Source organism: Armigeres subalbatus, chromosome 2 (assembly GCF_024139115.2).
Source record: "Armigeres subalbatus isolate Guangzhou_Male chromosome 2, GZ_Asu_2, whole genome shotgun sequence".
Lineage (NCBI taxonomy): Eukaryota > Metazoa > Arthropoda > Insecta > Diptera > Culicidae > Armigeres > Armigeres subalbatus.
In genome coordinates, this window is record NC_085140.1 from 258,634,295 (window position 1) to 258,647,378 (window position 13,084).

A 13,084-nucleotide genomic window follows, 5' to 3' on the forward strand; every position below is an offset into this window, starting at 1 on the left:
CTGCTTTGGAATATATAGAAACCTTGTTCAGTGAACCATAGCTGTGGGTAGATGGTTCCTAGCTCTGCATGACGCATTGTTCAATCGAATAGAGTACAGTGATGTGTCTAGTTCAGCATTTTTTTAAACAATAAGTTTCATACAATATAATTAATATATGTTGCACATGTCATCTTACGATCACAAATTTATCTCATCATATAAATATATAATTTGGTTCAAATTAACTCAATCCTTCTAGCTCGCGCGCTCATTGCTGAACAACATCACAAATTAAGCAACGACAATCCCATTACAATATCTGAAAGTCAATAAATTTGTGGGACGATACCCAGACAAATCTAACAAAATTGTAAATGTTACAAAGATACGATCACCGGCAGAGTAAGCCATGTGAAAACCTTACCTGAAAACCTTTTGGAAGTCTAATTTTCCACCGCAACACCAGCAAACGAAATGACGCGACGCCGATAGACGAACAAGCGCAAGCTGTTCGTATTATATTACTAACGTTTCCATCTAACTTTCTTCGCACGTTGCACTGCTTGGCCGTCGCGACGGCGGTCAAATAGTCCGTTGGCGGCAGTCGGTTGGGTTCAGTGCTGATCGTGTCGTTGAGAGTCACAGTGCCGTAGGCCGGTAACGTGGTGTGTTTATTAGGAGATACAGCCGTCTTTTGTTCTTAGATCGGCAATATGGATCTCGTGTTGTTTCTGGAACAGTTTTTAGTTTGGTACTGAACTCTACAGGAGGTTCGAATAGATCAATGGTGAGCCGGAGAAATCAATTTCTAGAAAATGTTTTAATGCAACGGTTGGGAATCGTGTTCGTGACAAATGTTGTACTACTTTTAGTGGTAGAAGCAAGTAAATCGATATTTTCGAACCGTCTCCGCGGTGCAGCGTCGTGCCGTACTTATAATTAGAATCAATAGCGTGCTGTGGTGGTGGTGTGCTACGGAAATATACGGAAGGCAGTGATTTACAGTCAACATGTCTGGAGTGATGTTTGTGGTGCACATTCCCTCGGCGAAGTATGAGAAAATCCTCCGCCAGAGGGTCAACGAAGAGCTGGCCAAAGCCAGCCAAGCTACGGTCGAAGACGAAACGAAGAAAGACGATAAGGGTGACGGTGAGGGTACGAAACCTTTCCTCACTCCGCAACCACCGCGGCATTTCAAAGAGGTAAGGGAAAATTTACAGCTGTGAGGATAATCCATATTTCGGCTCTACTTGTGTCAACATATGGTGAAGGATTCGCCACAACTCGCTTTGCTTACATCTGTGTAATAAATAAATATATTAAAGACACGACTCCTTCAACGAACTTGTTGATCCTAAAAGTCAAACTGTATTTATTCAAGTGATGTTGGAGCGATCTCGTTTGATAACCAAATGTGTTGAAATCCATAAATATTGCATATGCAGTAACTGTTTAAATCGGTTTGTTGATAAATAGCACAAACTAATGTCGTTAGAGGCGTGTGTAAACAAGAAGGTTTACAAATTGCGCTGATACCGTTGAAATGTAAGACGCCATACTGCACAAACAAGAATAAGTGACGAGAGTTTTCATTCAACCGTGGAGAAGGTGGCATCTATTGTTTGTTGAAATAACATCTGACTAACAAAGTTATATGGATGGCAAACGGATGAATGTGTGTAATACCGTGTACAAATGACGATTAACTGTTTGACATATTGCCACACCAATGCAACGTTCTATCCACAATGCCCAAACAACGATAAAACTTCGTTTGAGGCTATTTTCATTTCTTTAGTTAAATCTGATAACAAACTATGATCGTCATGAGTTCATCATTTATCTAATTTTGATTTACTGGTAAATCTACACGCATACAAATGTTGTGGTCGGAGACGAGCCAGCCTAGGGCTGAAAGTCTCCCTAATAAAGACACATAAAACAATGTTGTGGTCGAAATTACCATATCGAGGGTTGCTTTAGGAACGATAGCCGATAACAAATCCTTTTGATTTTACAGTGGCTGCAGTGGGAATCAACTCTGCTCAATGCAGAATATTGGTACATAAATTGAAACAGTGTTGAATTGTTCTGCAATCATGATAAATTTGTACTCATTTGTACTGTTAAATAATAGTAGCGTTAAAAAACTGTTTACAAAGTACATAGTTATTTTTATCACGGATTTTTATTCGGTATGCATATCTGGATGGAAATGAATATGCCAGTACTTCTGCTAACCCAATTGCTACTGTGCACCGAAAGTTGAAGGAACATTCTAAAAGCTATCCATGAGCATATGACCGCACTATTTAATATTTTTCTATTACTCCTTTCTGGACAACCGTCCAAATTCCAGAACGCCTGTTTTTTCCTCAGGCCAGCACCGCCACCATATGGCAGTATGAATCAGCCACCTTCAATGGTAGTATACAACAATCCGCCCATGCATGAATCAATTTTGGAATCACATTTATATTTCGCGACGCGAATCGTTATGTGACGCACCTGTCTGTGGTGATGTCACAGAATACGATGAACGAAGAACCAAAATAGTTTCAGTAACTACACTGTGTCATAAAATTGTCCGTACAGCGATGCCTTTGTTATAAAACATATTTAAATAATTGCATAGAACATATTTAAATAATTGAAACAAACGTCACAGCCGTTTCAGGAAAAAGCACTATGTATGGTTGTATTCAACAAATGAACAGTCCTATCAACACTTCGGAGACGAGCCAGCCTCGGGCTGAAAGTCTCCTTAATAAAGACACAAAAAAAGTCCTATCAACAATTTCCAATGATTATAATTCTGTCAGTTTTTGGGTTGTTTTCGAGAAGATTTTTCCATGAGAACCTTCTTCATTTGGTTTAGGTTCTGTATCATGTGATCTCGAACTTTCTAGTTTTTCAATGGGATTAAGGTCTGGAGCACTGGCGGTGGCAGAGCTCGGATAATGGTGGGGCACCAGCATTTTCGGGGTAATTGATTTATTTATAATTGGGAGTCAGTAATAACTATAATTGGAATCGTTAATCAGTCGAGCGCAAAAAAAATTAAACAAAATATCAGGCAATTTCCAATATTACGAATTTTTATTTGCATTTTATCTTATCTTAGCTTGCTTAGCTTGACTGATTTTTTGCATTTGATCGTCTATAAAATACAATGCAATCGTCTAATTTATTGAAAAAAAAATCTAGGAATTCTTTGGGAATTTTTTTTTCAAAACTTCTCATTTGAAAATTATTTCGTGCATTCCTTCGGATATCATCGGAAACTCCATTCCCTCGGAAATGTCTCCAGAATCTTCTCCACAATTCTAGGACAAAATTTCAGGAATTCCCTTAAGAGTTTCTAAACGAATTCCTATCAGAATTTACAAAGGAAATCTTGAAGACCTTTTGAGAATTCATAAATTTCACTATTTCATCATAATTTTTTATTATTGTCTCTTGATATTAGCAGAGCATTCGATAACATCTTTTTGAAAGGTCTTACAAAAATATTGCAGCAGAAGAATGCTCCCAATAGATCTATCAGCAGAATTGTTTGAATGTGTTAGAGAAGAGTCTTTTCAGACTTTTTGGAATGGACAAAAATCAACAGCAAAACGTCGTCGAAAGGGAATTAAACAAGGCTGTCCGTTGTCTCCCTACCTATTTGACTTGATAATGGAGGAGGTCTTGCGGAAAACAGAGAATGAACTTAAAGGTTTCTTTGTTCTAGATCAGATACACAACATCCGGTATCCGATCATCTTAATATATGTCGGCGATATCCTCATCATCGCTTGTAACAAGGAACAGTTGGATAAGCTACTACCGTTACTAAAAAAACACCTGGAGGAGGTAAACCTGAAATTGAATGCTGTCAAAACGAAAATAATTGTGAGGACACCCACAAGTGAAGCTCCAGCTTCGATCCATCCACAAGGAATGAACGTACGAGTGCTTTTCAGAATGATAAAACCACTCTTGATTTTCATGTTTTTTTTTTGCGACTTGAATGAAACAACCCTAATCTGTTGATGATAACCGATGAATATTAAGGTGATTATACAATCAATCCATGTGGTGAATTCCAAATTTACCACAAGGTTTTCTTCTGCTATTGTCAAAAGTTCAAATCCAGCGTAATAATTTTCGTACCATGCTGAAATTAAAGTCGATTGTTTAGCATAATTAAGCAAACGATCTACGGATGTGTCATCTCCATGGGCGTTGTGGTTCTCTCAATTCGTGCTCTAGAAAATCACGAGAAAAAACACGTGGTTTCCAAGATGGCCGATTTGTGGCTTTGTTGTATAACCACCTTAACACAAACATACACCAATCACTGAAAAGGGATGTGTCGTAGAAATAGGAAAAACCAGTGAATATACTTGTCATAAGACGAGTTTGTACAATCTCTTTTAATTCCACCACTTTATTGTACCTTTACAGATACGTATTTCGACCTCAACAGTAAGGTCGTATTCAGTGTCTCGTATTTAAACGACTCAAGTCGAGTCAAAACAAGTCTTAAAATATGCTATAATTACTTGTTTTAAGAACAAAATAAATGAACTTGTAATCTTAGACAATTATTTTTCATAAAAAATTACGTTAATAAAGATCTAAAAAAAAATATTTTTTCATGTATTTCAATAGGGTAACGGTACCAATAGTGGAGGTAAAATAATCTTTTCTCTTAAAACTCACAATTTATGGGTGGTCTTATCATTTTGAAAAGCACTGTAGTATTGAGGGAATTGGACTACTTGGGAGTGACAATAACATATCGTTCCTGCCGTTGAAAAACATCGAAATCACGATGCATCAAAGCAACAAGATCTTCCAAAGCTGTAATCGCCTTCGCTGAAGAGAACCAACTTAGTGTAGAGATTGTAAGTTTGTTATATAAATAAATTATCTCGCCAACAATGACGTATGGATCACAGGTGTCGGTTATCACTAAACATACGCGGAAATCCATGCGAGAATATGAGAGGCAAATCGTGGAAGAGCCTGCCAGTTGCTGCACGAAAAAGACAGCACGCCAACCGGTGAATAAATTTTAGGTGGATAAACGGTCACCAAAAAGATCAGGGCACTGCAAATGAGATATTGGGGCATATAATTAGGACGGTGGATAACCATCTATTAAAAAAAGCTGCAAAATACAAAAAAGCTTCAGGAAGATAGGGAGGCCGTCATTTACCTGCGTCAATATTATTCGGCAAAACGTAGATAGGATCGGTGATCAAACTTTGGGAGAATGGGAAAAGTTGACAAGGCATAAGGAATACCTGCATACCTGCAGGAATACCTGCAAAAACTAAATTCTCGGAACTTCCTTTGGAAATTTGTTCGGAAATTTATTTCACAAGTTCTACGGAATATATTTAAGAAAATCCTTTAGAAATTCTTTTAAGAACCCTCCCGGAATTCACTCACTTATTTAGAAAACTACGTCGGGAATTTCTTTTCCCATTCGTCCAGTTAATACTGGAAAAATTTCTATAAGAAATTCCTGTAGTAATTGCTGCAGCAAAAAAACTTTAGAAAAGGAATTCGAAGGATTTCCTAAGCCAATATCCGAAGAAATTTCGAAAGAATTCTCCTAGAAGAATTTCGGAAGGTTTACCTGAAACATTTTCCGTTTTTCCGGAGAATTTTCGGTAGGGACTCCGACAGAATTTCCAGAGGAATTTCCAATGGAATTTTAAGAGAATTTTCGAAGCAATTCTTTAAAAAATCGTAAGGAATTTTCGAAGAAATCTTGGAAGAAATTTCCGAAGAAATTCTCAAGACGCAAGTATTTCTTAAGGACATATTTGGTAGAGTACCACGATGGCAGTCAATATGGCACCGGACCTTCCACGGGTCGACCCCACACCTCCCGCACTCCTATCCAAGCAACATTCGAATGCACCGAACAGCATCGAACAAAAGTTTTATATTCAAATTACTAACCTGTTCACAGCATATTTATTCACTTCCCGTGATAATTAACATGTTTCTCCAAAGGGTCCTATGTATTTTGGCTCGAATTATATCATAACTCGCGTGATTTTTGAAAACGTCGTAAGTCCAAAAGAGAGGCTCTCTTTGTTTACTTTCTCTTTCAATTATTACAAAGCCATACTAACATTTACTTTGGATTTTCCAGCACCGACCTGAAGAAAATAGCTTTGTCTAGTGTGCTGAGGTGAAAATATTGCAACAAATTTTAAACTAGCTTAGATATTAGCAAAAGAGAGCGTAATGAAAGAGAGTCTCTCATTTGGACTTACGACGTTTTCAAAAATCACGCGAGATAAATCAGCAGTTTCGTGCCAATTTATTAGCCGTTCGCGTTCGTTGAGCCCTTCTTCTCAAAGGGCATTGGAAAAATCATGTTATTACTCACTACTCCGCACATAAGTAGCCCGAAATGTTGATGGGATGCAAATTAAACATTTATTTTTTAAAATCAGTCACTTGTTTGAACCGAAAACTTTATATAAACTGCTATTTCTGCGCGAAAAAAAAACAATTAAAAATTCATCGCGGAGCGAATGTAAACACCGGTACCGACAGCAGCAAACTAATAACTAGGGTGGCTCAAAAATGATTTTGCTCCGCCAGGCTCAGTCGATTATGTTTCATATTTTGGGTGTCGTCCGATGGTTTGGGTCAGTTTGAATAGGGGCTTATCGTGCACAGGTCGTTTCAGGTTTGTATGACAGTTGATATGGCGAGGTTGAATTTTACATTATTCTGATTGTGGCACTCCGTCATTGGGCGATGGCGAGGGGGGAGACCATATGACTGGATGAAATATTCAAGAGCTTTAACTCCATAGACAATGCATATTGAATGGTCGTTCCAATAGTTGGAAGTCGATTTTAATCGAGGTTGCGAGTCTTTAGCATGATAATTAGGCTTCTCAGAAGACATCAGTGAAACGTGTAATTCAAAAAAATTAGCCAGAATTTGTCTGTGATATGTAACGCACCAGAGGCAGGATTTTGCGAACCAACTTTTGAATAAATTTATGAAATATCACCTGGATGAATACTGGAGAAATTTCCGAAGCAACTTCTGAAGTAAATTCCCAAGGAATTCTTGGGAATATCCGAAGAAATATGATGACGGATCGACTGCAATCCCGATATTTTGTTTGGCAGATCTAAATTCCATATTCAAAACAGGGTTTTGTTTCACTACTGTCCGGATTTGCGAAGAAATTCCCGGAGAAATTTCTGGCAGAATTCCGAAGGAATGCCTTCAGATGCTTCTGAATGAATTATTGCAGAAATTTATATGAAAATTTCAATACGTATTTGCTTGGAAATTCAATTGATTTTTTTTCCTGGTTTCCTACACAATCCCTTCAGAAATTAGTTTAGAAATTTTTGTTCAAAACTAATCAGGTTGTTCTTCGGAAATTATTTTAAAACTTCATTCGGAAATTCGAAAAAAAAATCAGAATTTCTTCTAAAACTTCTCCAAAAAATCCTCCAGAAATTCTTTCGGAAATAATTTATAAAATTCCCCTGTAGTTCATTTGAATATTCCTCCAGGAATTCTTTCGTAAAACCTCCCAAAAAACCTTAAGAATTCTCGAAGGCATTCCCAAAATAAAATCCAAATGAAATTTACGAAGGATTCCTAAAAGAATTTCTAAAGGATTTTGTGAAGAGATTCCCGAAAGAATGTTCAAAGAAATTTATGTAAGAGTTGCTAAAAAAAATCCGGAGGAATGACCGTAGGAATTCTTAAAAAAAATCGAAGGTATTCCTGGAGAAATTTCGGAAGAATTTCTCACAATGGAATTTGCAACCACTAGATAAAGCTTTCCTACATGTGCCATACTTGATGATGATGGTCCCGCCACATACCCCTACAAAGGTTTGAGCTAGACGATTTATATTTAAGATAATTAATTGAACTTAATTTTTGAACAATTTAATCATATTTTTCATTCTATTAGCAAAAATATTAGATGTCAAAAAAAACTGTTTGTTTAATCTACAGATTCTCATAAGTATCAGTAGTGATGCTTCGAGTTCAGGCTACTGTCATGCTATTGTTTAGCCCATCGCCAAATCGTAGCCAGGATGTCCCGGGCACAATTTTTTTTTTTTCATACTACTTTTCAATGATGACAGCGGTCTATGTCTATGGATGATGATGACACCGCCCTTGTCACAGGCTCGTTCGAGTTCATAAAAATACATACATACTTCGACAAAGTGACAGATCATTGCTTACTTGACAATTTTTCAAAAAGCTTTGAGTGTACGGACAACTCGGGGGGGACCGTAGAGTAGTTGTCTACACATCTGACTCTGAATCAGATGGTCATGGGTTCGATTCCCACCCCCTCCACATCCCTTTATAGAGGGAAAGTCAACATGACTTTAAAAGAAAGCTAAGTCTCCGGACGTAAAAAAGAAACATAACAATAAGTCTCTACGGCAGATTTTCAAAATAAAATATATACAGGTCGATAAAGAAGATCACGATTGTAAACTCCACGGAGTATAAATAGAAATAGGTTGGACATATGGCCTGCGATGCCGGTCCAGTTAGGTGGGGTGTGTGCGCAAAAGAAAAGCACCACCCCAAACAGAAAGAAGAAGAAGAAGAAGTACGGACAACTTTTTGGCGTCGCTTTTTTAAGGTGCAGGGGGTGCTGCAACTCTGGTAAGATATTGTTTATTTTAAAACTGATTGTTTATATGCGCATACGCTGTACGGACAATTTTTCGACACAGTGTATATGCCAACTAGTGCAAACACCATAACAGACTGGTGCCATGCATTTGGAACATGAATGATAAAACCAGTTGATAAGGACTCCTGGGACAAATGACGCGTGGATGATAAACAAAACGCGATAGGTACTTCACTCAGCCTAGAAAAAGTGTACGGTGAATTCCGGGGTTGGCTTCTATTTGCTGTTTGCCAGTTATGACACAGACCGATATGAACAGCCTGAAAAAAAAACTCTGTAGTCGTACTAGGTCGTACGGTCGTCGGTACCAAACATTGTTGATGACGGATCGAACAGTTTTGGGCGCAATTTGTAGAATGCCTCAGTGCCTCCGGTGTGTGGGCTATGAACGTTGATTTTGCTGAAGTTGAAGAACCGGCCTTTAATCCTCATCCAGCAAATTCTCTCATTGACCATCAATCTTTTTCAACACACCTCCTGCAGCGCTACAATGCCGAATCCGTGTTTTTTCAGCACATCGACGAGTATCCGTGTCCCCCCGATGAAATTGAAAAATAGATATACAAACTCTTGCAATGGCGGGAAAATAAAAGCTTTCAATTAATAACTGAGGAAGTGCTAATAGCTGTACTAAGTTGTAAAGCAGGCAAGATCAAGTTGGAATGTAGAGCCATATAAGAAGAAGAAGGATTTGGATCAGATTGGATTAAGATTGAAATGGCTTTTGATTAGATTGGATTTGGTTTAAAATAGATTTTGATTGAATTGGATATTGATTATACATATTGGATAAGTATTCTATTGAATTTTGATTTGGTTGGCAGGTATTTCCGTCCATCGTCGTAGGGGCTAAAACCAACGAAAGCAACGTCCATTTTCTAGAACTCCACTATAGCAGAACGTTTCTCTTAAGCTTACGATTTGGTGCGTATGAGTTTTTACAAAAAGCGTCTGTTTTATTGGTTTTCGAGACTATGACGAACAGACGAAAATACCTGCCGTGTCCCTATTGTGAGGCAAGTACAATGGATACACTATGCACAGGGTGTCAAGAATATTTCCCACCGAAAACATCCTAGACAGGACCAAAAATCAAACTCGTCATCTCCGGGATTTTTTGCACTTTATTTATGTGTTTCTATTTCTAAATTATTTTCCCGGATTGGCAATCCTTCCTCACAAGGCTAACTTGAGACCCAAATCCAAACCCCTTTTAAACCAAATCCTAATCGAAATCGATTTTAAACCAAATCCAATCTAATCCAAAACCAAACTAATTCAAATTCAATTCAATCCAATCCACAACGAATCTACTCCAAACCCAATCTTATACAAATCGAGTCTAATCCAAAACCAATCTATTCCAATTCGAATCTAATCTTATACTAAATCAACCCAATTCAAATCTAATCTAATCCAAATCCAATTTAATTCACATCCAATGATGATGATGATGATGATGATGATGATGATGATGATGATGGTCCCGCCACATACCCCTACAAGGGTTTGAGCTAGACGAGTTATCTTTAAGATAAGTAATTTATGTGCATTTAATCGGATTTCCAAAAGAAAAACGATCTGATTTCTTATGACAGATATAAATTTGAATATTTTACATCACTATACAGCAAAAAATATAAATTTAAAAAACTGATCTTTCCAAAACCGCAATCTTGCTAAAACATCAGTAGTGATACATACAGCTCTATTAAAATGTAAAACTTGTGATACCTCTCGCACAGACTTCAAAAGTTTCACCAGGAATCGCGTATCAAGTCAATTTTCGTTCAACAACTTATATATATATATATATTTATCTATAGTATTCATGATTCTCGACAATACAGGCACCAACACTTGTGATACCGCTCCGTCGATATCAAAAGTTTCAGTTTAACCGCGAAACAATCTACTGGATAGCTATATCGAACATTCAAAACTCTTTCAGCAGTAACCATACAAAAGTCATTCACTCCTAATCATTCAAACAGATCAAAATGTGGCACACGAAAATTAAATTTGAAATAATTTATACCTGTATTTCGCGCGCGAGGCTCAAACTCTTGTAGACTACACAAAGAAAAGTTAAATTAATAATTACGTCAATAAAGTAAAAAATCCATCATCATCATCGAGGCGATCGTTGTAGTCGTTAATGCCCCAAAAACAATAAATAAAATTAAAATAAAACACACAAAAGTATCCGTTGGGTAAAACTTCGTCAAAACTTAAATTAGTTAATGCTAAAAAATTGTCGAGTAGCTGTCTAAAATGCAGCTTTGACGTGTGAAATACATTGTCTCTTGAACTGTGCTAGTGTAAAGGGTTTCCTTCTCTTGTAATGAAGAAACACTAGTTTTCGTTTTCTCTAGCCAAATCACTTCCTTTATTTCTTCTGCAACAGCTAATTCACAACCGTCCAACTTTATCGTCCGTGTCAATCTCCCCGTCGCGCTGTCAAGGTACATGTCGTTTTCAGGTATCTCCTCTTGCCGTATTTCGTTGTATCGGTTCATAGGGTAAATCCCTATACCCCCCTAAAACATCTTGATCTAATACGGCACATAACTGCGGAACCAAGATGGTTCTTGCCGCCTTCGCTTACCACCCACGTCGTGGGTGACATCCGTGTTCACGGAACTAGTATTCGTTGAATAGGGCTTTTCAGGGCTCTCAGAAAACAGAGCTGTTTCAGGTGTATTACCGTTTTTGTTGTACTTATCTGTTTCGTATGGAATCTTCTTCAGGTGAGAAGTATTTCTCCTGTATTCCTTCCCGGATACGGTAGATTTTATTGTGGTATCGGAACCAGTTTTTGTAAGCACAACAAATTCCTCGTTCATAAATTCGGTGCAAAGTTTGTTGTCTTTTCTAAATCTCTTCGATAGAACCCGGTCTCCAACCGACACCTCACTTTTTTTAGCTTGTCTACGATTGTCACTGTACTCCTTCCCCTTTTCCTTAACAATAGCATCGCGATCCCTCAATTCTTCATCATCACGACTAAGCATTAAATTGGGTAGTTTAGTTCGAATTTTCCTTCCCAATAGTAATTCTGCTGGCGAACGCCCAGTTGTCGAGTGTGAAGCAGCTCGATAAGTAAGCAGAAACTTTTGGAGCTCCCTGCGCCAATCTTGACCTAATTCCTGTGCGATCTGTAATCGCCTCAATATGGTTCTGTTCTGCCGTTCTACTTCCCCATTCATTTGCGGCCAGTAAGGAATTGTATTGATTAATAGAATTCCATAGTCTTTACAAAAATTGGAGAACACTTCGCATTCCTCGCTTAGTTGAGGTGCATTATCAGCAGTTAACGTAACTGGTACCCCAAAGCGACTGAAAATCGTCATTAATTCGGCGATGGTATCCTCGGCAGTGATAGTGGTCATTTCACATACTTCATAGTATCTACTGTAATAATCGACCACAACCAGTAAGTACTGTCCCTCCGGCAATGGGCCTAAGAAGTCAATTGCCAAATCCTCCCAAGGCCTCGCAGGTAAGCTTCGCCGACTCATTGGTTCTGGGGCGTCTGGAGCAGACGTGAGCATACACCCCCTGCATCATTTAACGTATGAATCAACATCAAGATCTAGCTTTGGCCACCACACAGATGATCGAAGATGGCTTTTCATCATACGAGAACCTGGATGTCCTTCATGAGCGAGAAGCAGCACTTGATCTCTCAATGATTTGGGTACAATTATTCGATCCCTCTCATCAGTACATTTCCAACGCGGCATAATTCTCTTCCAATGATACGATATTCAATGGGCAGTTCAAATAAACGACCACTACTTAGAACTTCGAAGATATTCAATATTTCTTCATCTTTCTCGGTGTTCGGTCGATTTCTTCCCACCGTATAGCTGCAGTTGAAGCTGCAGCATGCCCGACTTCGTTTACGAAAAGTTCCTCTGCAACATCAAAGGGTACTGGTCTCAATGTCGATAGCCTTGAAAGTGCATCCACTATATTCTGCTCTCCCGATATGTGCTTAACCTTATACTGGAACCCTTGCAGTCGAAGAACCCATCTTTCAACGCGCGCACAAGGTTTCGAACGAGGGTTAAACAAATACGTCAGCGCCTTACAATCTGTTATCAGATCAAATGGTTTTCCCAGAAGGTACATTTGGAACCTTTCGACGCTCCAGACTAACGCCAACGCATTTTTCTCCGTTTGGCAATACCTTCTCTCCGTCTCGGTCAACGATTTTGACGCGAAACAAATCACGCGATTTTCTCCCTGCTGGTTCGTTTGGATAAGAGCCGCTCCCAGCGCAGTAGGACTTGCATCGGCAATCACCGACGTGGAATCGCTGCAGTTGTAGTATCCTAAATTATTCTCTTTTGGCATAGCTTGTTTTATTATATCGAATGCGTGTTG

General features: G+C 38.4%; 1 protein-coding gene across 1 annotated transcript in view; it reads left to right on the forward strand.

The window, feature by feature from the left end:
- Positions 1-584: 584 nt before the first annotated feature.
- The window catches only part of LOC134212121 (uncharacterized), a 46,259-nt gene continuing 33,759 nt past the window's right edge, over positions 585-13,084 (forward strand). Inside the window, exon 1 of the mRNA XM_062689691.1 lies at positions 585-1,184. Within this exon, the coding sequence (XP_062545675.1) occupies positions 993-1,184 (192 nt within the window). The 5' untranslated portion in view covers positions 585-992. The remainder of the gene's footprint in view (positions 1,185-13,084) is intronic.